General features: G+C 42.3%; 1 protein-coding gene across 2 annotated transcripts in view; it reads left to right on the top strand.

The window, feature by feature from the left end:
• elf1 (E74-like ETS transcription factor 1) overlaps positions 1–21,607 on the top strand; it is a 46,865-nt gene extending 25,258 nt beyond the window's left edge. For both annotated transcript variants that reach the window (XM_053878827.1, XM_053878826.1), the window contains exons 2-9: positions 3,791–4,043; positions 9,935–10,109; positions 11,301–11,405; positions 11,592–11,753; positions 11,877–11,960; positions 13,380–13,572; positions 15,000–15,335; positions 17,478–21,607. In XM_053878827.1, coding sequence (XP_053734802.1) covers positions 3,972–4,043; positions 9,935–10,109; positions 11,301–11,405; positions 11,592–11,753; positions 11,877–11,960; positions 13,380–13,572; positions 15,000–15,335; positions 17,478–18,228 — 1,878 coding nt within the window. In that variant the 5' untranslated portion in view covers positions 3,791–3,971 and the 3' untranslated portion in view covers positions 18,229–21,607. The remainder of the gene's footprint in view (positions 1–3,790; positions 4,044–9,934; positions 10,110–11,300; positions 11,406–11,591; positions 11,754–11,876; positions 11,961–13,379; positions 13,573–14,999; positions 15,336–17,477) is intronic.
• The last annotated feature ends 6,128 nt before the right edge of the window (positions 21,608–27,735 follow it).

Here is a 27,735-nt window from a genome sequence, read left to right on the forward strand (position 1 = left end):
GCATCAGGAGTGTCGTCCTTTGGCTCAGTTTTTTGCTTTCTCATGACAGACCAATTCACAGACCTCATGACTGAAGATGCTGCTTGAACTAGATACTTGAACTCCTCCATATGGGGAAGGATCTCTTCAGCAACCTGGACGAGATATTCCTCCTGTTCTGACTGAGAACCGTAGTCTTAGATTTCATTGCAGTCCTTGAAAACCCTGATCACAAAAACCCCTGTGGTAAGGCCTGTTTCGTTGCATGAGAAGACACTGGTTTTACTTAGCTATTCAGCCACGTCCAACTATCAGAAGACTTTGGGGTTCTCCTCTCTGACTCCCCCATATTGAGGGTCGTCCTTTGTACGACTCTTTCATCCACACCCCCGCCACTCTAGCGCTCCCATGTCAGCAGAATTTTTGTAACCTGACCATTAAATGGCTGATAAGTTCACTTTTCTGGTCCTTTTTTTTTTTCAGGCATCTCTCAATGTTTGCACTGGCGGGGTGAGTCACTGCATAGTCATTCAAACGGCTTAAATTGCCTCCTTTCATGGTCAACAATGAGCTCAGCTGAAGAGAGTACAGCGGGGGAAGTAGTGCCTTCTGGGAATGCTCCATTTGTTCATGAATCCCGGCTCTAATTGGTTGTTATTGCGACTGGCAGTCACCATGCTGTCAGGGCGGAGCAGCTCGGTGTTTGCCTCATACTCCTCCTGGCTCTCCAGCACGCCAGGTTGCTGCTCACGTCGTAGTAATCTCTGTCGATCTTTGAGGGTACAAATATAGCTGCTAGTTGTGCACTTAGCTTTTCGGAAGAAGGGGTGAAAGATGTAGATAAGCGAGTTCAGGGATGAGTGAAGGTAACACGACAGTGATATACAGCTTCAACCCTCAGATGTAGTTGGGAGCAGTGTAAATACTTGAATAAAGATTTCAACCATCAAAACCAAAACATAAATTATTTAGTGATACAATGCTGAGTAGTGGAGGTCATTTTATTAAGAGAAAAGAAAGAGATGACAACAATACGAGTCGATTTCACTAGTACAAAACAGTGTATTGCTGTGGAAAACTATATCTAAGTGTCTTTAAATGTAAATCAAACCACCTTAAAAACACTACATGAAATGGGAAACAATGAATAAATTGAAACAACGAATTAAAATTGTTTTTATGAGAAAACATTGCTGGCGCTGATAAAGTGCCATGATAGTTACAAAATGCCTTTTAGCCACTACAAAACCATTTAGGTTTTGTCAAAGATTCTTTCTCGACTCATGTTGCATCATCCCTTTTCTCTGAAATGTCGATGTGGTTTTGTGTTGAAAAACGTTTTGACTTCCTGCTTCTTATCTTTGAAGTTTGGCTTCACTTCCTGCTTTCGTCTGCGTGGTTTCAACCCCCAGCCGACAAAAAAACGGCAATGTTCTCTTAACACTGTTGGTATCAGCAAGTCAAATGTCAGTATTTCTTGCATGAAGTTTTCACCTACATGTGATGAGTACTATATAAAAAAAGTTTTTATTGCACTGTTTTCAGTGCTTTTTTTTGCCCAATAACAAGAAGTAACATAATGAAATGAAACCAAATGAAATTATAAATAATAATGAATAAAAAAAAAGTACAAAGTAAAATAAATTGTAAAGAAAAAAATTGTTTTTACTCAAAGTGAATTTGTACACAGCATATACATTGTTATGCTGAATACACTACAATATATTTTTTGCGACGGCTAAAAAACACAATACATATATTTTTCACTTCGGTGCTTGCTTTTATTTTACCGGTTATTTGGCATCCTTTCATTCAAAGTTGGATCGGCACTGCTTTAGCCGTTTTCTAAGAAGACTATTTCAGTGGCGAATTTGCATTTCAGTACTGTGTTTTGTGGTAGCATTACATGGAGTCTCTCATGGGAAAAACATAAATGCTCCTGCTATTTATAGATCCGTGGCTTGCCATGAGCTGCGTGTAGAACCTACATCAGTCAATGTTTTTTTGTTTTGAATCAAGTGTGAGTGAAAATTGTTGCTGAGCAGTTGCTTCACGTCTGAGCAGAACACTCAAGTGGTTTCAGAGATGCCACAGTTGAGTGTTTTTCTCGGAGCTTAAACAGTGAAGCCCCACCCAGAGTCTCAGACATGTTTGCGCTATTATGCTGCGACTAACATCTCTGCACGATTCTTCCCCTTGCTCTCCTCCTCCGCCCCTTCCTCCCCCCCCCGCCCTCCTCCTCCTCCTCGTGACGTAGTGAGAGCGGCCACAACCCTTTCCTTGTGCTGGGACAAGGCAGCTGTTGTCATGTGCCCGGGGATAATGTGCAGACCGACGAACGCTTGATTCTGTGTTTGCCGTTAGCACCGCGCCAACTGGGCCACCCAGATCAATGAAGCACTGAGGAGAGGGACGTTAACAAACATACAAAGTCTGATGTGTAGTAGCAGCCAGGAACTGTCCCCCCTGAGGAAGTGTTCAAAACAAGGGCGGCCTCCTTCTTTACCGAGTGAAAAAGTCTGTCTCTGCGATCATACGATGATCATAAACAGAAAAGTTACTCCTACCTGCATTGTAAATACAAGTATATTAAATGTGGTAGTAGCTTCAATATTGGTATGGTGTTTTCTGCACTTGAAATCTCCCTTTTTTAAGTAAATAAAATGTTTTTTTTTAATTTAAGTAGTCAGTTTTACATCCTTAAAAGTACTCCACTAAAGTGATCCATATGGTGTTTTGTCTTTCACGCTAAGTATATGAAGTATTATCATGTGAAAAATACAGAAATTGATATGCACCACAGCGTCTGCCAGTAGTGACAAGCCTCACGTGCCAAGGGGCGACTAGTCAGGGACCCAACTCAAGAGGCTTCTCTTTTTAAGGCGGTGAGCCCACGAGCATCAAAGAGCCAGAACTACCAGGACGTCCTGACAGTTGTACCAGATGTTAACCTGAAACTTCTCTTCTCATGGCGTAGTGCTTTGTCAGAGGTGACTCACGTAGGTTAAAGGTATTTAATATTAAGTCAAGATGTCACAACTTCACCCATTCATGTCTCTTCATTAACAACTCAGAAGGAAAGGGGGGTGGGGTGAGTGGCCCAGGGGTATATTGGACCTCATTCACAGCTTGAGCCCCACCCATCCTTCTTCACCCCAGAAACTCGCCTTTGGGTATCTGGTTTTTGGGATACACCTCCAAGCACTAGCACACTCACTCACAAGTACCTGACCTCTTGAGTTCTTCCCTGTGATCACTGTCGGCCCCTGAGGGTCCTCGCAGGGAGGGGCCTCTAATGCATCACCTGACGAGTCCTTTCTTGCTGATGTGACTCTTTGGGTGGCAGTTGGAAGCCAGGCCATGTGCTTCTGCTACTATTCATCTGTAAATGGACACATTAGCTTAGCTTGAGAACCGATGTGCAAAAACAGACTAGGTCCAGGTCCTTATAAACCTGTCACAACTTCAGAAGGATCCTTAGATTTCTCATTCTGTTGGTGAAGTGGGAAAACATTTTATTTTCCTCAGTCACTTCATCTCCTGCTTCAGGTAGCTGGTGCATGAGAACATCTTTGTTTTGACCAGATTATTGGGTGAGTTTTGGTTGGATCTGACTTGTGTTAGTGGACAGAGAAGCGTCTGCTACTAAAGATCATTGATTTAGTCGCTCCATCAATATTTCAGTTTGTTTGGAATTACTGTTAGATGCTGTCTGAAAGTTCCTTGGCCGCCTCAGTAGCTCCCTCTCTATTTACAACCATGCTCCATTGACTGTCAAATAAATGGCCGCCCCCCCTCCGTCTGTCCTCAGGTGTAGATGCTCCAGGCACAGCAGGATCCAGCCGCTGTGTCGGACAGAGACCAGGCTGCTGTGATCCTCTGAAGACCCCGGTGACGACTGGAAGTGCTTGGTGAACCTCACACAGCCTGTTTTGGAGCCACCGGACACTGGTATCAGGAGGCAGTGCCCTGACCTCTGGCGACCTGGTGCCATGACGACTGCAGTCCAGCCCACAGAACTGGTGTTCGAGTTTGCCAGCAACGGAATGGATGAAATAAACCAGGTGATTCTATTTCACACATCAAAACTAACTCTAGTGAAGGACACCAGAACAAGGTGGAATGAGGGGGGTTGTACATGGAACATCCAGATGCAGGTCTAAAGGTCTGATAAATGGTTCAGTGAATTCTTCTGAATGACTAGATATCACTTTAAAGTTGGCGCAAGACTGGATGTAAAGGGTGGTGAAGGGAGGACTTGAGTCGTCTTGTCGCTGGGAGCCTGACTCTGAAACAACATGTAGGTGGACGGGAAGACGGTGGTCTCGAGTGGTGGGAGAGCAGCAGTGGAAAGATTGAGGAGTGAGGTTAGAGAGCGTGGGAGGGAAAGGGCGGGACTTGGCCTTGAAAGTGTTTACCACACAAAGGTCGCAGTGTGTGCATTTTTCTGCCTGTACCTGTGTGTGTGTGTGTCGTTTTATTACCAGGTCAGGTTTGCATTTATCTCATCCCCTCATGTCTGAATCCAGTGGAGCAGGCTTGCTTGTAAGTGTGTGTGTCATGTACGTGTGTGTGTGTGCGCATCTAGAATGACCAGTTTTTGTCACAGGATCCCTGAATAGCGTTTGATCAGGACTAACCTGCCCGACCAGTTGGAAGCTTGCTTTTTAAAGATGAGATAATACTTGTATAAGGTCTCGCATTGTTCTTGTGCTTCACTTTTGTTTGTTGCTGCACCCACTTGGCGTGTTATTGAAGCAGTTCACCCCGATTTACCAGGCGACTTCAGCAACCGTCGTGTTGGCTTGATGTCTGAGAGTTGATTTTTTTGTGACTGGCTCGCAAAACAGGACTCGAGGCTTCAAACTCAGGAGATTTAACCATCTGATGTTTATCCGCCCAAACCAAACACAGACGGACTTACGGCGGCTGCAGACGCCTAATGACTGAACTCAGTGAAGCGAGCCACAGCTTCACCACAACTTCACCACGACGCCATCCACTTTTGATCATTACTCACTGAACGAGTCATTTCACCAAAGTCATCGACATATTGCAGCGAAAAAAAAGTGAAGTGGGGAAAACGTGAAAAAATTTTGTTTATCTGATGATATCGTTTAATAAAATGTGGTTGAAACAGTTGCTACATTTTAATAAAAATGTAAATAAAATAGATTGAATCATAAATGTATGACCAAAACTAAAATATGCATTAAATCATTATGAGAACAGTACTATTAATATTCTTTCATAATTATCTTTTTTCCAAATGTTTGTGGAACGTAATGTATATAAATCTATTTTCATTACATTGTTTTGTCAGTCAAACATGTAATCCCAATGATATATCATGAAACACCCGTTTAACCATGAGAAAAATCAATCTCTACAATATGTATTGTGTACATTTACACTTGAAGAATATTATAATAGAGTACATGAATGCGTTGCATAAAAAAAAGTTTGTACTCGCACTACTTATGCCACTTATTATTATTATTGATATTATTATACACTAATAGATCATAATTAAGGACAATTATAAACGTAAACATCAGAGCATCAATTTTCATATTAAAGTGAAAATACAATTATTTAATACAAGAAAGAAGTATAATAAGAAGGGAGTCCAAAGTTGGAAAAAATGAAAAAAAGAATGACGTTTTTTCATTAATATACAATATATTACATATTTTACACTAAAATGAATAGCAGGAAAATGTGGCTAACATACGGTAACTTCAGCGTAAAGAATAGGGCAATACTACTAATTGTAAAATGGATTTTCCTACTAGTCATGTTGAGCTTGCAGAAGTGAGACAGAGGGATCATGAGTCGGCCTTTATTCCACTTCAGGTTACAGATTAACTTCTGGAGAATTACTTGACTAATATTTCCCCTGTTGACTTAATTCTATTTTCAGAGGGCAGCGCCTCTCGCACCAGGACAGTGGTGGGTGGGAGGCAAAGGAGAATGGTTCTCACAGATGACAGTTGACTACTATACCTTAAATGAGGAACTAGCAAATGCAAATGTCTCTGATTCTTATCACAACTGTTTTTGATACACAGTTCAGGCCCAGAAAGGGGAAGGGCTGTCGAAACCTGTTTTCTGTTTACTGTTATTTCCCCTCCTGGACGTCACGGCTGATGTCACATTTACTGCCATGGCAAGAAAAATGAGAGACCTAGAGCACAACTCCCAAAATTCAATCACTTGGTCCTTACTTCCTGACTATTCCATCCAACTTATTTTGAACACAGACTGACAAACCAATGACATTGAAAACATGACCTCCTTAGCGGAGGTCAGTATAACAAAGAACACCAAGAAACATTTGTAGCAACTGGGAGGACCAGAGCCTCCTGCTCCATCAGCAGTTTGTGGTTCATGGGAGGAGGAGGAGGAGGAGGTCCTGTTGTTTGCTGAAGACACAGCAGTCAAAAATGTCCACACACACACTCAAGGACGACGAGCATCAGAGCGTCTAGACAAGCTAGCATCATCGCTTTCTGAGGGAATATTTAACAGAGTTTAATAGATAGCATATTGTGGATATAAGAGAGATTTTAGTCGGAGCACATCTCATCTTATCCTGGGGAACACTGACTTCTGGATTTGAAGCTGCAAAGCTCTTCATGGTTTGGTCTGCTGTGTCTTTAGAGCTGAACATGCAGCTTTGAAAACTCATGATCAAGGTTACTGCAGCTCTACATTGTTGCGACTCTCAGATGGTGTCACTTGCTGTGGTTACGAGGGACCTCCACCCAAGTCAGTCAGCTACTGACTGAGCTCCATATGTTGTCCCTGATGGAGTCAGTGATGATACAACATACAGTATGGGACAAAATCACAAGAGTGACATCAGACATTCCACAGATGATCAGAGGTGTGTGTTGGTATCCAGGTACAGTAGGCCTGTAATGTGTGGTGCTCCCTGTCTGCCGGCCCCCAGCCTGAGCCCCGAACACCTGGTTTGTCTGAGAGGTCCAGACCCACAATGGAGGCTTGTGCCGAGAGACAGATCCGCCTTTATTCACCTTCCTGCTGCTGCACCTTTTTCGTTATCTGTTTCTCTGTTAATTAGGTCACAGCCGGAGGAGGGAGTTCAGTGGCATGTTTGAAACCTCTTCTTTAGTGGCTGTAACTGGGGAGGTCCCTCTGGGAATCTAACATCAAGTCAGTATATTAATAACCATGTCAGATTTCCCAAGAATAAAAACAGTGAAACCAGAGTTTATAGTAGCTGTGGTGAATAGTTTCTCTATTATGCAACTCCATAATGTGTTACCTTTTTTAAATGAGGGAAATTATGATTAAGAAAATAAGATAAGAAAAAAAAAATCGAATTAAGATCATTGTCACTATTTATTTTAGTTTCTATGTGCAAAAGTGTAAAGTTTAGTGTAATGTGTTTCGTTTGTCTGAAGGCATTGGCATGGTTATGATTTTTCCATTCACTCTTGAGATGTGTTAATCGCCTAATAGCGAGCAAAATACAACGGATATATGAGTGATATCGCTTATGATTCGATAATAATTAATAACCTGTTTTTAGGACTTTTAATTATCACCAGGTTAAATTATAACCAGTGAATCCAAGTTATTATTGAATATAAGTATAATATTTTTTTCTGGGCGTATGCCCAGGTTAAGATTATTTTTTGTCGTATTTTCCATACTATGAATATGAATTGAAATGGGGTTTTCGCTTGACAAGTATCTGAGCAGTTTGCAGTGTACTCTGCTTCCCTCTGCTGGTCATGAGCTGTTTTTGCCGTTCGCTTGACCTTTTCTAGACCTTTCCACAGCCAGTTTACGCATCATTTTCCCTTTTATGATGTATAAACATGATGATAAAGAAAATAGCTGTCTTTACCGCTGCATGTCAGGTGGGAAAGTATCAGTATATAAAATAGTAGTTGTATAAAATGTCGTCGAAACTCGTTTACTGCAGCATTTTCACTAAAAGATGCGTAAAAATTGACTTTTTTCATGATGAAACACAAGTATTGTTTGATATGATCAATAAAAATGAAGGAAAAAAGCTGATGATATACGGTGGGAGGAAGCAACAAAACATTGTAACATCAAAAATCCATTCTAAATCATTATTAATGGATGATATTTTAACCCTTTATATGGCTTTCTTCCTTGTTAAAATCTCCCAGGCTCGATGTTTGACATGAATCAGATCTAAAACCTCCCACAGGTCTTTTTGAGTTCCTGAAGTCGGCTCGTGTTAACAGTTGGTAATGAACCCATTTAAATTCATGTGGTTGTTTTGAAATTCCACGGCCGGAGTTTGGCTTTGCAGGATGCCTCTGTGAAACAGCTGGTCCATCCCGGCGACTCCCTCTGGACCTCCTCAAAAATGAGCTCTCCTCCTTCCTTTGTGCCTCTAATGTGCTGCAACTGTACACGAGTCAGGGTTTTTACATTACTGCAATAAAATAATTGACCAAGTCAGGCCATAATATTAATCTGCTGTCCACTGGGGCCGAACGTTGGATTTATGTTTGGGATCGAGGGAATACACAAGCGAACGTGTTTGTTTACACCAACGCCTGCGCTGCACCACACACTGCGGGAAAGCTCTTGTTGATGAATTTCATCTATGAGGGAGGCTGAATCTGGTGGAACGGTGGTGAAAGAAAAACTTATTAGTTTGGATCGGAACAGTTTTTGAGCAACCGGAGAACGCGTCTAGTGAGAGCTTTCTAGTCAAAGCTCTGACTGGTGATGGGCAGGTAAAACTTCATGAAGCAGCGTCCTCATTTTCAGCGCCTTGTATTGGTTTTGTTTTAGCAGGGATCCGGTTATGTATCCCAAAACAGGAGTGATGATAAAGCATACTGCAATTTATGGCAATACAGCAGGTATATTACTATGTATGTCAATCCCTCTTTCTGTGTTAGCTCTAAAATGCCATCTGGACAATGGGTTTATAGGATTATTGTATTCAGTTGATATTTGACTTGAGAGTGGCATGGCTCTTGTCTGTGTTGGCCGTTGTACGTTCGTATGCCTTCACATTCAACCGCAGTTTAGGGGCCAAGCGCTTCATAAAATGATCTTTCTTGTTGTTGATATTTTTGTTGTTGTGCATACATCTATGTGGAGATTGTAAGGAAGAAAAAAGAATATAAAACGGAGAAAAAAAAGCAAAAAGGTCACTTTTGCATACTTCCATAAACAGAACTGAGTACATATATATACAATAGATGTACCATCAAGTGCATCGATATTTTCTTGCAAGCTTCCTCAGCAGGTGGCACTGATGTGAGGAAACAGCTTAAGAATTACATTTAAACTGAATTAGTTCCTGATCAAACATGGTAAGTGTTTATCCTGTCACCATGGCAACTCTTGAACTCTTGATCTCTCGAAGCAGGAGGATATTGTCGTGTGCTCGAGGATGAGATTGATTGATAGAAAAGAAAGGAGGCAACATTGAGAGGTGAAAAACAGATATTATCTTCTGCTTATTGCTTATTTTTCCTGCCTTGTGTGGAGCACTGTAGAAGGCCTGGGAGAGAGGGGACGATGTCACTGGGCCCACAGGAATGTCATGGATTCCAGAGTGGAAAGCGGAGGCGAAGGAAAGTGCAGTCTGGAGGTCACTGCTGAAAGATGACAACGAAGAGATACATGAAACCTTTTCAAATCTTGGCCATGTAGCAAGAAAATGTGTCTTAACAATGACATCACTCTGAACATCGCACAAGTGATGTGTGATATCTGGTGTGAAGCTCGACTAAATAGCTACATTTGTGTTATTTATTGGATGCAAAGGAGTGCAGCTGGTAGGGCGGGAAAGTGTTTGTCCAAGTTTCACAGCTGCACAGCGTCCCCATGGTTACTGCACTAATATTTTCGCCACAGCATGATGTAATATTTGCGGGAAAAATGTTAAAAATACCGATGTAATGAATGTTTTTTTTTTCTTGTTCAGCTGGACGACCCGTCGGTGTTCCCCGCGGTCATCGTGGAGCAGGTTCCGCCCGCAGACCTGTTGCAGGTGTACTCTGGTCTGGAGTCCGACGAGGTGACCAACGGCATCATGGTGGACAGTACGCTTCACGTGGTGCAGGCACCGTCCATTCTCGTGGGCGGTGTGGACCTCTCTGGTGAGGAGATTGGGTTGCATGGATTATTGAAAACACTAGAAAAAGTTGATTCTAGTTGCTTGCTTAACAAAATAGGACTGTCTCGTAAGGGGACAGGAGTCTTTTAAACCATGGCTAATATATTTTGGACTTTCTGGAGCTGAGAAAAGACCAAGATTTAAAGTGCACGCCAAGACTGACTAAGACCAGCTGAGTATAGGAGAGGGGCGGAAGACTAAACTAAGAAGAAGTGAAGAGAATGAGAACCAAGACCTAGAGACAACTGAGCTAGAGACAACTGGTCGTGCTAGAGACAACTGAGACAAAACTATTTTAGCTTAGGACAAGATAATAACTGGAATGTTAAAAATGTATAGCAAGAAAACCTGTAAGACTGGGGTTTAAATAAGACTGTTGAAGGGTTTGTGACTTGTTTAGCCATGAGAGAACTGAACCTTTCAGGGGACACACTTTTTTAAAGGGAGAAATATGATCAAAGATTATTCTGTTGCATCAATAACATTCTTCCACTGCATGACTTTTTATTTTTTGTGGAAAACAAACACCCTATTTTTGGGATTCCCGATGGTATATGAATAATGAACTAGATTTATGTATATATTTGGGACCCCTCGAATGAAAATCCGAATATCTTTCACTCAATTCTTTTGGACAGATGTTACTGGTAGCATCAATAGACAAGAATAAAAGCACAGCAGAAGAAGATTAAGGAAAAAAAAGTATTTATCTTAAGTAGGGCTGTAATAGACTATTCAATTTCATATGTCATCACTCTTGTCGCTGTAAGCTGAGGGACCATTGCGACCCACAATGTGGAAAGTAGAGGACCATATCATCAAAGGAGGACACAACAAATCCCATTTGAGCAATATTTCAAAACAACATTTAACTCTAAGCAAATGTTAACAATAATAGCTGTACATTTCCCATTACTATTTCAGCACTACCGTCTGACATGTTTGCGTGTCCATCACCACATACATGTCACAGGCTGATTCGTAATAGTAAGGCAGGCGGAGACTAGTCGACTATCAAAAGTGGTTGAGAGTTGCAGCCCTCATGTTAAGTATTTATGAAGTGAACATGCATAAGTGATCTGGCCACAGGCAACACTAATTCATTCCTCTCAGAAATCCTGTAGTTTGATGAAAATATTGCATCATTGTTTACATCTTTCTGCCCTGCTTGCAGAAACCACAGTTTCCGGCGCAGAGGACACCATGGAGACCAACGAAGCCGCCGCCGCTCTCCTGAGCATGGAGTCACCCAACAACATTTTGGACGAGAAGCGCATGCGTAAGGCCTTTCATCATGATAAGATAACGCTTGAAATCCGCCGGGTGAAGTCCGAAAGTGATTTGTGATGTTGCCGATAAATGGATGGACAGAAGAAGCGACGGGAGCATTTGTCTTTCATGCCTCCCGGCGTCACCTCCAGACACATTTTTATAGCAGTGTTTTTTTTATCTTGTGGTTGTTTAGTTCACACCTACGGCACTCTGCTGGAGTCGGACTTGACATACGCTCCTCTGAGGCCTGACCAGATGGATAACGGCGCCCTTGACATGTCGGTGGACGAGGACACTTCGTCCATGGATGAGATCCTGCCCAAGTGTCCCTTGAAGCCGCAGAAAAAAACCAAAGGTAGAAAACATGCTCCCCCGTGACAGGAAACAGAGATGATGTATTCTAGCAAGCACTGTGGGTTGTACTTAATTGGGAGAAGAGTTCACCCCATGACACGCTCTTCTCTTATTTGAATCACAGTGCGGAAACCTCGGGCAGTGCGTCCCAGCTCTCCCATCACAACCCCGAACCTGCCGCTCCGGAAGAAGAGCAAGGAGGGCAAAGGTGAGTCTGGCTAACTAGTGCGCGCGGCTGTAATGAGCCAATAAAAAGCAAGGTCTCCGCTTCTCTTGTGTATGCTCCAGTTCCTCCTGTGGAGTGAGCAAACAACAGCACTCCACCCTGAACGTCCAGCCGGGTCCGGTTAATGGATGAGGGTAGAGCAGAGTGCCGTGTTTCACAGGGAAAAACACAAGTGATTGCAGGCTGGAGGGCACGTTGGCACTCGACTGAGTGAGGCAGACGCTTGCTGCTGGATATGAACACTGTCACACAAAGAGAAGGGGCGATGGTGTTTGGACCTCAAGTTCAGCTGCACACGAATGCATCACTCTGTCTCCGGGGCTCAGATTGAAGGGCCTGCTGGGGTTGCTGCTGTTTTTAAACCATTCGGGTTCAAGAGGAAGTCTTCCTGTAGTTAATTTAAATCCACCACGCGCTTGTGTGCAGACACACTTTTGTAAGGACCAGTGTGTGTGGCTTCAGTGGGAGTGGCCTAGTGACAGGCCTGGAGGAGACACTAGAGATGGAAACCAAAACAATTCAGAAAAAGTCAAATGTTTCAAAAAGTTTTGTTTTTGGGCCCTTAGAAGACCAACCAAGTTGCATAAGTGATCAAACACAGTTCAGGTCGAACTGTATTGCTAGTTATGGCAAGGAACTCACCAGTGTTGACCACAGACTTGGTCAAGAATGACTCAAAGCGGATGATCCAGGAGGTTTAGTGGCTAGAACCAGAACAAATGTCAATGTTTTTGGATTGTACTGACCCACTAGATCTATCTATCTATCTATCTATCTATCTATCTATCTATCTATCTATCTATCTATCTATCTATCTATCTATCTATCTATCTATCTGTCTATCTGTCTATCTATCGATCTATCTATCTGTCTATCTGTCTATCTATCTATCTATCTATCTATCTGTCTATCTGTCTATCTATCGATCTATCTATCTGTCTATCTGTCTATCTATCTATCTATCTATCTATCTATCTATCTATCTATCTATCTATCTATCTATCTATCTAAATAAATAAATAAAAGAGTCGACCTTCAGGAGTCATGATAGGCTCAACACATGAAGAAAACAGTGTGACAGCTTGTTGCTTGGACCACTTCTCTGGTCTTGCATTGGTAGGTGCAGTAGTAATTCTCCCATCTCTGAGGCACTAGAGGAAGTCTGTGACAGTCTTTGACCTTCAGGTGATCTTGAGCTCCACAGTGATGCACACACACACCACGGTAACTGAATGAAATGAGCGCTGTACTCTCCTAACCGCACCAACAACTATAGGATTTCAGGTGAAAGACAATGAATTATTGATGTCCATGGTGCAGGTCTGAGGCCCCCCTGTGAGAAGTTTTGATCACAACAGAATATTAAAAACCTGTTTTAATTTATTTTCTGACTCTTTGCAGGCAACACCATCTACCTGTGGGAGTTCCTCCTGGCTCTGCTGCAGGATAAAAACACCTGTCCCAAATATATCAAGTGGACGCAGAGAGAAAAGGGAATCTTCAAGCTGGTGGACTCCAAGGCTGTGTCCAAGCTTTGGGGCAAACACAAGAACAAGCCTGACATGAACTATGAGACCATGGGACGAGCTCTGAGGTGAGACGACCATTTTGATATTGATCAGTGTCTATTGTGGCTTCCTTCTTTGGCTATGGCTCTGTTTTATCATTTTGCCTGTTTAAATGACTTTCATCATCTACATACAGTATATCTGTATGTAGATGATAACATATGATATATTGAAATGATTGTCTAATTACTTGCTTAGTATTGTGTTATAACACTGTGCATTACAAGTAATTCCAGAATTTTTCCATTTGAATTTCTCTCGACTGTAAACAGATTCCATTTAAACAGACTTCAATATCCAAGCCATTCCTCAGTCACATGCACAGAGCACGCCGCTTGCTGCATGACCACACCCCCTGCTGGCACTGTGCATGCCCCCATCACATGTACAGAAGATTTCTCAACCACACTTTTGAGCCTGGAGCACAAAGGCTGTTTGAAGGCACAGATTTGAGTCTGGGGACTTAACAGTGGGAAGTTTTGTCGAGATTATGGGGAGGTACATGTTTAAATAACATACTAATGGGACTTAGTGTTGGATGTCGAGGAAGTGGACATGTTGTTGAACGGAGGAGCCCATTGACTGGACTGCTTGAATGAGTGATATTATAATATTGTGTTGGGGTCTTTTTTTCACTCATGAAACAATGTTTGACTTTCAACTAAAATTTAAAAAAAAATATCTGTTAAAAACATTTTGACATTTGACATTTTTGTGCTTATATTGATGCTTGGATATAGTATATTCTCATTTAGTTCCCCTAAATTCCCATAATACCTAACTCCCCCATGGAAGGTTTCCAATGTGGAATATTTTTAAATTCCCTTTGCTACTCATGGAAAGTTACCAGATATTTTCCACCCCTTTGCAACTGTAGGCCCAACTGAGTCCAACTTTTACATTTTATATGTTTAAAAAATGTTCCTGTTTCCCACCTTTTTGTACTGGTTCTAATTTTATTGTATTTTACTCATGAATTAAATTTTTAAAATACTATTACTTTTTTTATTTATGACCTCATATTTTATGACCTTGGATGAGAAACATTGCCTTCAACAGAGCAAATGCATCTGGAAATCAGCCTTTATTGTTGTTGCTTTTAATCAGTTCTTTTCTTTGTAGTGAATAACAGACATATTCTGCCTTGAAAAATAATGTGCGAAAATGAAAGCAAGAATGAAAACAGCATACAATTGCTCTTGTTTGACAATACGTGATCACTAAGCGATAGTTTTCGGAAGGTGTCATGCTGTAGCTGGAGAACCCTCCTCTGTGTGGTTTACATGCCATAAAGCTGTCCTCACAAGGCCGGCCAGTTTCACAGATAATAACTCCTGTTCACCCCCGAGTCGTGCTCACATGAATATGACATAATAACAGCTTAAATCTTTATGAGGCCGTCACGTTTGAGTGACCCCAATGATAATGTCTAAAAGGGAATCTCCTCATCCAGGTACTACTATCAGAGAGGCATCCTGGCCAAAGTGGAAGGCCAGCGTCTCGTCTACCAGTTCAAGGAGATGCCCCCGGACCTGGTGGTGATTGATGATGAGGACGCTGGTTCGGATGGGAACAAAACCTATGGAAACCAAAGGTCTGGCAACGGGAGGTCGGTAGTGCGTGGAGGGTCAAGAGGACACAGCAGAGCCCAAGAAGACTCAATAAAGCAGATGAAAAAAGAGCCACTGGATGAATGTCTGTACCAGGAAACCAATGGCGCTCACGTGGAGGAGCTGCTTCATGTGCTGCATGCTACCCAGAGCCCTGATGGTACAGACGAAGCTCTCAGGTGGGTGGACTGCCCTACATACATAAATGATTATATTAGAATATTTCACAGAAAATAGTCTAATGATACATATTTCTGATAGCAGATGCTCAGCTGTAACAGTCGCAGGCGTATTATCACTGCTGATACTACAGTGGTGATAATGTATAGTGACGGAGTGTTGATCTACCAGAACAGTCCCTTCCACTACACATAAAATAAAAAAATCTATGGCAAACTATTTTTTAAAAAGATATTCATTGTATGGGAAATGTAGCCTGCAAAAAATGTTTTCCCACTTCAGGTGCTAGTTTTCACCTGAAGGTGCGCTCCATAATGTCTGAATTTATTCCAAAACGTGCAAAATTTACCTGTCAAAAACACCTCAGTTTAATATTAGCAATTATAGGTGAAAGATTTCCATCCCTGTGGCGCAATGTAGGGTGGTGAATCAAAGAAATTTCAGGAACTTGCCTGTTTGATCCTCCAACTGTTTCAGTGACATCATCCATCCAGTCTTTCATGTCGCAAAAACTCAAAACAATCCAAACAAACACATCAAGTAGTTAGAACATGTCAACGTTAGCGGGCATAAATAATGATATTTACACAGGAAATTGCATTTTTATCAAATAAATAAATGCAAAAATGCTAATAAATGAATGAAGTAAAAGTACAAGGGTGCAATTTCACTAATACAAATAATAAAAATGTATTGAATCATGAATATTTGAAGCTCGACCACAAACGTGTCGGTTATATATTAACAATGACACTTTCTCTAGACTTCATTTGACAAGCACATTAAAATTGGCAACTGTCACATGGCTTCATTCCCTCATAGATGGTGACATGAAACGTGGTAATGGTTGCACTGTAACATTAGCTGTCGCAGCCTTTAAAATAGTAATGTACTCATGACACTTTCCTCAGCAGCAGCGGTAGATGAAGCAGGTGTTGCAGGTGTTGTGGAAGCAGCAGCAGTTGTGCTGCGATAGCTTGATGTTATTAAAAAAGTACTATAATTCTGACAGCTGATTATATTTATTGCATTACGCCGCGCTGCCCAGAAACCGAGTACGTGTCTCGGATGAATGTTTGGATGCATCATCTGTTGTTTTCGAGGCTGTTGAACATTATCTGCAGCTGGCAAACAAGCAGAATAATGATTTCAGCTGTTCCACTGGCAAAGCTGTTTGTTATATTAATAAGAGCATTAGTGCTCCTGTTTTGGATCATCGCTGTGCGTTGCATAACTTTCTCAATATGGCTCCATCGAATATGATCATCGTCATACTCGCGGAGACACAGAGTGAATATTAATGCTGCGGGGGTGAAAGGTTCAAACACAACTTGGCAGAGCGCGTGTGAAAGGTTTCTGTCACCTGATAAAACCTCTGTTATAAGCGTCTGTAGAAACAGAGTCATAGACAAAAGAATACTAAATCAATGTGCAGACTGAAGGTCTTGAATGGCAATGAAGCATTGTCAGGGAAGCCTTCTGAGCTAAATGGATACGTGAAGTTCAAAGAGTCCAAGCAGGACGCAGTATGTCTTCAAAAGAGCTACTTGTCCTGCTAATGTTGCTGAAGTAACAAGGCCTGTCCTGAACAACAGCCTCCTCTTTATTGTGTATTTAAAGTGGCTGCACTGTCACAGGCTGCTCTTCACTGCACTCAAGTGCGTAACTCAAGTTCTCCTCTGATGGAAAGAGCCATGCATGGCTGGAGGACTGGAGCTAGTGCACAGTGCTTCAGGTTCAGTGCTCCTGAGGGTACGGCTCAGCAAGTGTGCTGCAGTGCAACCTTGCACCTGCCAGTGGCAGGAAAACTCCAGTCAACAGAGGACTTCAACAAGAAATACCTGTGGCATCACCTGCTGCTTTGTTAGGCTTAAAGGAGACACGCACATAGCGATAAGTGGGATGTTTTTGTCCCGAAAAACACTTAAAACCACCATCATCCTGTGGACGTCAATGTGGCGTGTTGTGTTTCCCACTTCATATGATGCTTCCTCTTTGTTTTATCACATGAACACCAGATATTTTCATCTTCACGTGTGGGGCAAAATTTTGAAAACGGCTTTTTGTGCATCCCCTTCACTGGGCCCAAACATTGTTCATTGAGCGACATTAATCGTCTTCTCCAACCTTTTGTGTTTCAGGCGTATTTCTGCCTCAGTTCCAATGGTGGTGACATCAGGCTCGCTCCAGTCGGTGCCCCTCAGCACAGTCCTCCACTCCATCCCCTCTGGCATGGCAGGCACGAAGGACGTGCTCACCATCCAGACCAGCTCTCTAACAGGCGGAATCTGCAACTTGCAGGACGGTCTCCCACAGCAGCTGCTGGTCACCAGCCTGGCCTCCCCTGCCGTGTCCTCCTCCGTCTCCTCTCTCTGCTCCTCTCCACCGGGGGTCACCGCAGCCTCGCAACTCAACGGATTGCCCCGGCTCGTGACCATCAACACCACCTGCGGGCAGACCATGGTGGCGCAGCAGCCGGGCACCGTCATCGCCACCGTGCTAAAATCCACCGACTTTCCTGGGCTGCAGGTGAAAGACGAGATGATGGAACCCAACTACTTCCAGTCGATGGTGAACGGAGATCCCTCGCTGGCGGTAAACACGTTCGAAAAGGAGGAGATCGAGGCGGGAGAAGCGGAGCTGCATTACAGGACTGTGATTATTGACAGCAGTCAAAGCCAGCAGGTTCTGGGTGAGACAGTCATCAATAATGGACATTCCTCTCAGAGCAGCAGCCCTAGTGAGGGTCTCACCCCTGTGGAGGAGCTGGAAGTGCGAGGAGAGATGTCGCTGCAGCCGGAGCAGGGACTCAAAGGTCTACATGAGCTGCCCACCTCGATCCAGCTGCCTGCAAACTTTATCCAGATAAAAACAGAACCTGCCGAGGCCTGAGGCCGCCGGACTTCTTTTCTAAAGCTGAACCAAATGAACCAAACTGTGCTTCCGTCGCCTCTGAGAACGGAGATGGGAGCGATGAACCAGGTCAGCCTAAAAGATTGAAATAGTTTACGTGACCACGTGCCTAAATTTAAGGGAGGTTTTCAGGTCTGTTTCATTTGTTTATAAATGTTCAGTGAAAGATCCAAAATGAAGTGACCACATCATTTGTTTCCATTTATATTTGGTGCAATGTGGAGCCACTCTGTTATCATACATTTGTATTTTTTTATTTAAAAAAAATATTATTAAAAATTATATAATATATTTTTACATTTATTTGATTTTCTTTGGTATTATCATTTAAATAAAATAGATCCTCACCTTCACATTGACATTTTGGTGAAATAATAATATTGAAATTACTATTGATAAGTGTTCTTCTTCCTCAGCAAGTCTGCCGCCTCCACTTCCTCGATAATTGTCACATCTATCCACTTCCTGTCATCAATGGCCACACCAGTTTGTATTAAAAAATATAAGGAAACATGCAGATGCAGTTAACTTTAAAATCACTTCATCATGTATATTTTATTACTACAAGAAGAGAAACATATTGTGAGAAATAAGTTTAAATGGTAATAAAAATAGTTTATTTTTTAATGTTATGACATGCAAAACATAAAAATAAAATATAAAGCCATATAAAAAAATATGAATAATGTTCAGGGTTTCAGTGTAAAATGCAAAAACGTGTTAAAATACCATTTCTGTTTTTTGTTCCTAAACACAAATTGTGTCGATTTCTTCATTTTGGATCCTCAACTGAATATCAAATAAACAAATGAAATACAAATTTTTATCATTATGTTTTTTTTTTTGTCTTGTAAAAATCGGAACTTTCGGATCCTCTCTGGCAAACACACAGGGATGCACACAAAAAGACTTGAGGAGCTTTGGAAAACAGCCATTGGACAAGCCCATATGTGCCACTTCGATGTCGTTCTACCTGAATTAAACTGGACGTTTTGAGATATTTTTTCTTTTTTTTTTTGTTCACTGTGGAAGAAAAACAAAACAAATGAAACTGGAGCCAGAGTGTCAAATGGTGCAATGATATCAGACGTCTGAGGATGTGTGTGATGAAAATCCACGCCCGTTCATGTTCTCACTGATCCAGACGGTGAATAAAATCACATCTCAGAGTTGAACTGAAGAGTGCCTTACAGGAACCCAAAACAGAGAAGAGCTTTTCTCTCCGAGGAGACGAACAAGGGACGAATGGATTCGCAGACCTGTTGCTCATTTAATTTCATACAAGTGAAAGATTTATCTTCACTGTTAGTCCTGGCCGTAGAAAGAAACCCACTGTGTTAGTGTGGAAATGGGCATTGTCAGTCCAGCACCCGAATGTTTTGCATAGAGCCGCAGTCCTGAGGCACAACTGAGCGAATGTGCAGAAGAAAATAATCCGCTCCAGATTCATATCCCTGTTTCCTGTTTTTTTAAAATATAAAATTGAACATATAATTCTGTCTACACAGCTATTCAAATATAGATATATATATATATATGTGTGTGTGTATATACATATAGTAGGCAATTAAGGTTCAATTTTACGGTCACAGCAAATTTATTTATTTTGTGAATTTCTAAATTCTGTATAAAATGGCACATTTGTATTCTATTGAAGTGTAAAAATGAGGGAACATATAGATGCGATACCAAGGCTGTCCGGTATTTGTATGAATGGCATTTTTTCTTCTATTTTATATCATCAGCTTTGGTATTTTTCTAACAGAGAGCCGGGATGATTTTCTGCAGCTGGGCTACGTTCACATTACCATGTTGAAGTGACCGGTCATCTGTCGGGACGCTCCCGTGGATACGGCTACCTAATTCATAAAAAAAAGTTTAAGTAAAAGAAGTGGTCCGACTGGTATCTGTGGAACTAATTCTGAGGTAGACTCACTGAGCAAAATGATCATCCTACTTCTGGCACCATTTGTGGCCAATGAATAGGGAATATTCTTGAAATGCAGGGAAACTCATGGACATCGACACCAAAGAACCGGCTCTATACTGTGCACGCTCATCGTTCACGCTTCTCCACCTGCAGCAGCCTCTTCTTCCTTTCACTTAGGTGTTTCTTTCTGTGCAAATGTCCTGTAGCTTCACTTAGTTTTTCTTTGTTCCATCCTTTCTCCCCACCTGTACTGCACTAGTTATACTGGGTCATACTTGGTGTTGACATCCCTGGAGGTCCACTTGGATCTCGCTCATCTGCGAAGCGTGTGGAAGCTGTCGCACAGATTTATTGCTGAAAGGCGAGAAAACTTGAGGTGAACTTTGAACATAAAAAGACATTTGATTCTATTTTGGTTCTAGTTTCTTTCATTAACAAGCATTAGATCCATTTTGTTGCAGTACGTGGACCATGAAAAGCGTGAATGCATTAATAGTTATTGTCAGGGTTCAAGTGCATTATGGTCTTGAATCTGAGTTTTCATTGTCATGAGCATATCGTGCCGAACAATTCCATCACGATGTGGACCTGGTTCACACTCCGGAGTTGTCGGACTTTTCTTAGTTTTATGAGAGCTGAAGGACACTGTGGCAGGTCACCATTACAATTTCAAAGTGAATTCTGTTCTCTTCAACACAATATTCTTCACATGACTTTGCTGCGTCTGTTTTGGTCCAGGTCCTGCTCATAAGAGTGAAGCCGATCTAAGCACCTAAAGGCTCGACATGTACTGTGAACGTAGCTGTCAGTCACTCCACTTTTCCTTTTGTAGATATCTTCAAGCTTCAGTTTATTGAAACTCCAGATGTGCTCTGCTTCCACAGATGTACCTCTCAGCACCTGGAGCTATGTATTGAAAATGTCTGCTGCATAAACATGTTATTACCAAATATATCTGTCAACATTTCTCTGGAACGACTTTTTGTTCTTGCATCTTTCGGGTGCTTATGCGAGCGTCTTCTCTTCTCGTGCCTCCTTTGTCCAGTGGTCAGAACCTGTGTCCACTCCGTTCTCCTGACGATGAAGTGGTGTTCATCTAAAATGGTACCAGATCCAAATTGGCTATGTATTGACCTGCATTGCTGCAATGCACCGTTCAAAACGTTCCGATTTTGCAGACACCCTGAATGTATCTTTCATTTCCAAGCGCTCACGCAATAATCTTGACAATCAATACCACACTGGTCCGATCTGAAGAGAATCCCAATGGTCTATCATGTTTCCTGCTTCCTACGAAACCCTGTACCGTTGCCTGGAAGCGCCGCTCTGACACTTTGTTTCATGTCTAGTTGCATCTGTTGACTGTCCACAGCCTTTTGCTGAATATAGAATAGATTTTTAAGAAAGAAATGCAGAATTAAAAAAAACATGTTCTATATGTATGTTGTTTTTTGTGTTCATTTCATATGCATTTTATGCTACGTACAAGCGCACCACACAAGTATAAGACAAACCTTCCGCTCCACTAGAGGGAGCTCCAAATGCCACTTATTTGCATGTGTATCTCAACAAAAAAAAACCAATATTTACATTACAAAACGCATAAGTATTATTACTTAAAAATGAGGTGAGCTACTACATCAATTCAAAATGCAGTAGGGTGGTCCGCTTTGCCTTGGTTTCATGCTTCTTCTCAAACAGGACAAACATTTTTAGATTCAATTTGTGGCAAAAATATTCCATGAACTTTGTCCATGAACATTGTCCTTTGTTACTGGCTTAGCTAGCTTAGCTAAAGCAAACACCGTTACCACGTGTGAATTGTGAAATGGCAAAACACAATTCAAAATTTGATTAAAACATTCAATAAACCTGAGAAGTAAAAAACAAACAAACCACCAAACAAATACTGTATGAGTGAGGAGGGGTGATCGCCTTTGTTTGTTGCCCTCAACTAGCTTAGCTAACATAAGTGATGTTACTACGTGCTGCATGTGAAGACATGTTTTGATTCTGATCATGATTTGTAAAACTTCACCTTCATCTTCACCTTCTTCCGCTGCTTATCTGGGGTCGGGTCACAGAGGCAGCATTCGGAGCAAGGAAGCCCAAACTTCCCAGATATTCAGCCTGTCTTTGTTTAGTCCAAGACCTGCAGTCCTTGACTTTTCTTCCATGATTAAAATGAAAAAAAAAAAAAAAAAAAAATCCAGTACCAACATTTTCTATTCTTCAAATGTGGTCATGGGAACAGGTGTGGCTTTGAATAACAAAGGAACTTCCCTCCAATCTCATGGTCCATTGCAGTTTTTCAGCTTTCTTAAGTCACCACTGACGGAGTATAAGGGTTGCGCAAACAAACAAACAAACAAAAAAACGTTTGTAATATTTTGAAAATAGGGAATGTGAAGTTGACGTCACGTGCGTCCTCTTCCCTCTGGCAGGAGGCTACGGTCCATCCAGACCAGAACCTCCCGTCACAGGAACAGCTTCTTCCCCTCCGCCGTCAGACTGTTGAATTCGTGAACAGCCTTGTTGTTATATTATTTTATTTTATTTTATTTTATTCCAAAACACCTTCCTAGTTAGTGGGCTCCCCACTGACCATGGCAATAAATTTGATTCTGATTCTGATATTCCATGTCTTTTACGAATGGCCGTCCACTACTAGCACTCGCACATCGGTGGTAAATTCCAGCCTCAGTGACTCTTTAAGTGTTGAATTGTTACAGTCACCTCATCCCACATGAGGAAACAGTGGCTTATGAATAAAACAGGACAGGTTCAGCTTGGCTACCTGCTGCTGTGAGCGTGGTGCGACCATGCTGGAGAGGCCACTTGTTTCCTTTTTGAGGTCCCTGTTGACACTCAGAAGCTTATTTCTCTCTTGATTGCGCCAGCGGCGCAGACGCGTTTTTAACAACTGTACCAGAGTGTTTAATTGCACCGCCGCTGGTTTCCTCAGGTGCCGACATGTTGTGAAGTGAGGGCGAAGAGAGGAGGCCAGTCCGTTGCTTTCTCCACTCAAGACTATGAAAGGCTTGCATTTGTCTTTGTCAAGTGAAGGCAATATTTGCTGCTGCTTTGGGCAGATTTGGGCAGCATTTGGAGAAGGGAAGAAGAAGCAGCTGCTGTAGGAAGCTGGACCGGAGCCATTAGCGGGCCTGAGACTGATTGGACTTTACTTAAGAGCTCCGCTTCTCCAGTTGCTGTGGGTGGATGAATACATTAGCATGTGAGATGCCCCGAGCTGAAGACAGCCGAGTCTGTCGCCGCAACCGCAGAGTGAAACTGACTTCAGATTGATTCTGTAAAAGCTTGTGTGTGTGTGTGTGTGTGTGGAGGGAGCTGTCGGGCAGAAGGGCTTGCCTACTGTGCCTTGCTTTGTCGACACCCACGTGCACAGCTGTGTACCACACAATCCAATTCTGCCATGGGGCACAATCACACACACAGCAGAATGTCAGCGACAGTCACCACTGCCTCCTTGTAACATCACATCACTTAAAAAAAAACTTTATAATCATCGTAAGTTTTCCAAACAAACAATTCCACACTCTGTTCTGCAGATTCATTGATCTCCTGCTATCTGGTCAGCGGAGGCAGAGGAAGCCATTTATGCCAGTCAGTGGGGGCTCGATCCATCCCACCTCCTAGCAACCCCGTCTCCCACTGAAAAGACATGAAAGGAACTCCGCATGAACACAGGGTTTGAAATATCACAGTCAAAAAACAAAAGATATGATGGCTATCTTCTGCCAACAATTTCTCTTAGAGTTTAACGTCTCTTGGGGTGAAATAATAAACCCTCATAAAGTTAGTATCACCACTTGGAGGAAAGTGACTTGGTCTTACTGGTTAAGTACAGGCAGCGGAGGCTCAGATCCGTGTGTCCAGTCACAGACTTTGGACTCGGTAATGTGTGAGAGCGCATGAGCTGCTGTGCGTGCGTCAGGTTGACTCTCAGCCATGCGGAATTAGAATGATAAAGATCATAAAATGATGAATAATACGTGAAATGCATGATGCAAGTTAAGTTTAAAATAAATCCAACATAACTCAGAGCCCCAGAGCCAAGCTGCAGAAGGAAGATGTGTTTCCTCATGAGCTGCAGGTGATCTGACCCTATAGGGCACACATGGGACCATCATGGGCTTGACTTGAGGTAAACCCATGTGGGCTGGAGCAAGGCTACGCTACGTGAGGCCCAACATGGACTAGACCACCTACAATAACTTGTAAAAGTGACCTCACATGTCCCATTTTAAACACGTTATTGGGCACAATGAGCGTGTACTGTCTGCAGATTTTTGCAGATGACACACATAGCAAGCAGCATGATATGTTTCCACTGTGTACAATGTGTGTGTCAGTCTGATGATAAAGAATAATCTTATTATCATATTGACAGTGTTGGGGATAACTATTTGGAGTAAAACATTGACTTATATATAAAGTCAGGTGTAGCCTGCAGAGAGTGATGATAATAATAACAGATAGGGTGATGGTTTGCGTAACTAAAACACCAGCATGTATAAATATATAAAAGTATTTTTTGGAACATTTGAGCACCATAGAGTGATATATACCATGATATGAATTTTCATGCCGTCACATCCCTGACACTTAATAGTCCAGTGTCCACCAACAGGTGCTCCATTTAAAACAGAGAAAGAAGCAAAGAAAAAAGGCTTTTCACTTCACTTTTCAATTCTAGCGCCTCGCACGACAGGACACAATCCTGGCTCCCTTCCCGTTCTTGTTTAGATGTCATCCTTTCTTTCCGCCACGTTTGGAACCAATCTCCCGCCACCACTCGGAGACTTAACTTCTCCCGCTTGTTTACGCCACTGCAATCCTCCCCAATCACACTCTGGCACACTCATGTTTGACTGTGCACTGCATAAATCCAGGGGTCACATCAGTCATGTCATGTGGGCAACAAGATCTTTTTCTCAGGATCAAATCCATGCATGTTAACACCACGATGTATATCCCAGGGTTTAAGCCAAACTCACCAACGCGGATGCCAAAAATGATAAACAAAAAATGTATGTGGTTGAAAGGGAACTGATATTTCTGGCTAAAGAGTTGTAACCCACGGCTTCAAGTAGTAATTAATATGTAACAACACATTTATTAATCGACCTGAAAAGTATTTTTTAAAACTTTTTCTGTGCTGGTGTTTTTAACAATATGTATATATATATATACATATATATATATATATATATATATATATATATATATATATATATATATATATATATATATATATATATATATATATATATATATATATATATCTGGCAGCATCATACAGACATGCTTGGTGGCTTGATATTTATACGTACCAAACTGGCAAACGTGGGCGCTCCAGCCCGCAGGCCACTTGGAGATTAACGCCCAAGGTCGACACCCACATGCACAGCTGGTTACCGCAAAATCCAATCTTGCCATTGGGTAGACACACACACCATACACACAGTGAGTGACAGCCGATGCTGCCACCTCTTGACATTCACACCCAGACCCTTTTTTTGGCGATTGAAAAATGGTTAGAAATGATCACATAGGTTTCCCAAACAGACAACTTCCCTCTTTGTTCCAGCGCTTCATTGATCTCCTGCCAGCTGGTAAGTGGAGGTGGTTATGGATTAGGGAGGTAATGGCGGCTACTCGGTGTCCGCTACTCTTTTGCTTAGTGAGTCAGAAAGGCTGGAAGACAGAGCGGCAGCCGGGTCCTGGGAGAGGAGGACTATTTGTGCGTCGCCCGCAGCCACTGACACAGTGCGAGTGTTTACTGCTGTGCCATGCTGCCTCTCACAGTGGGAGCAGTTGAAGAATGATGGCTGACATGATTGTGCCTCAAGCTTGCAGCAGAAACAGAACAGGGAGGACTTACTTTAACATCGGGTCACAAGACTGACTGCTGCACAGCAAAATAAAGGGTTTGTGTTGCAATCGTAACAAGTTAAAGACCTCAATTCTGCCGCAAACTTTTGAGAGTGCCAAGGAAGAATAGGTTTCTAGAATCGGGGCTGGGATCAAATTTGCTGTCAGCAATTCTTTACTATACATCTGGAGTCAGAATCACGTTCGACTCACAAACAGGTTCCAGACGGAGCTTCCCTTCCGCGTGAGAGGGGAGGAGTCTGCCCACAGGATGTCTGGGTAGTGATAGTAGAAGGCGTTTTGAAGGTGAAAACATATTTGGGAAATTGCATCAGCGAGAAAAAAAAACATCTTAAATTTACTTTGTGTTTTCCCGTTTGACACTGAATTAATTTGAAGCAGTTCTGAGCAGAAACAATGATTTACACCTCAAAGACACACCGGATGAGACGCCTGTTACAGAGTCCAAATGATGGTCAACACTGGGAGCAAACATGTCAGAATAGTAAATGGAAAGCTTTACCTTTGAGCCAGAGACGCTCAAAACATGATGCAAATTTGATCATAGAGAAAACCAGCCTCAATGAAGTGCTGACCCAGAAACTCACTTAATTTTGTGATGGAGTGACTGGAACTTTCTTAAAAGCTGAACAGCTATATATATATTTTTTGAATCACCTTTCATTTAGGAGCCTTGACCCCTAATACGCTTCAGGTTTGGACCTTCGCATGTCGCAAGCGCCTGATGTAAAACAGCCGTCTGTGTGAGGGGTCACCTTGTCACCGCTAGGTGGCACTAGTGACACACGACTTCTCATTGGAAAGAGGCAGGCAGAGAGCTCTTTCCTCAGGTTGCTCATCTGAATCCAGACACAGGTTTTCCGTCCCCACCCCAGAATAGCAACTCATGGATGCAGACGAATGTGCCATATTCCAAAAAAAAAAAAAAAAAAAAAAAAAAAAAGGCAGCCGAGTGAACGTTCCCTGCATTTTCTGATAAGTAACAATAACAAAAGGCATTAATTCATTCGTGCTGGTGAATGATAGTAGCCAAACCTCAGGCCAGGTTGTGGAAATGCTTTGAACTGTTCTAACCTGCTCGACGCTCGGCATGTGCTTTTCCTCCTGCGGCACAAGTCAATCCCGCTTCCTCTTCTTATCAAAACGGTAATAAACACCTGCTGTAGGCCAGTTCTACCCCCCGGACGGTGTGTATAATGCACGAGGATAAATTTGTGCAAGACTTCATTATGAGATGAAATATGTATGCTTTCATTTCTGTCTGCCAGAGAGACTGACTCAGACTCTCTGCGTCCGCCATGAAAAGAATGTCAATGAACGGCACTTTCTTTCAGGGGTCACGTCAGTCGCAAGGATTTTAAGACGACCCTCCTTTAATTCAATGACCTCCTTCTTGTCTAGTGGTGGAATGCCTTTTCAAGTGGGCCACATCTGAGGAGGAAAATGAAACAGATTCCAGAAAAGCCCTCGGAAGATATCACTTTCAACTCATAATGATTTAATGATCTCTGAAAATTTAAAGTGACTCCACATTGATACAAAAATACGTCGCTATTGAAGCTGAAATGTTGCTTTTGGAAAGGGTATGTTCACGCGTGTCTGTTTCAGGATTCGTTTTTGATGGAAGAATGAATGATGGA

Source organism: Synchiropus splendidus, chromosome 11 (assembly GCF_027744825.2).
Source record: "Synchiropus splendidus isolate RoL2022-P1 chromosome 11, RoL_Sspl_1.0, whole genome shotgun sequence".
In the NCBI taxonomy this organism is placed as follows: Eukaryota; Metazoa; Chordata; class Actinopteri; order Syngnathiformes; family Callionymidae; genus Synchiropus; species Synchiropus splendidus.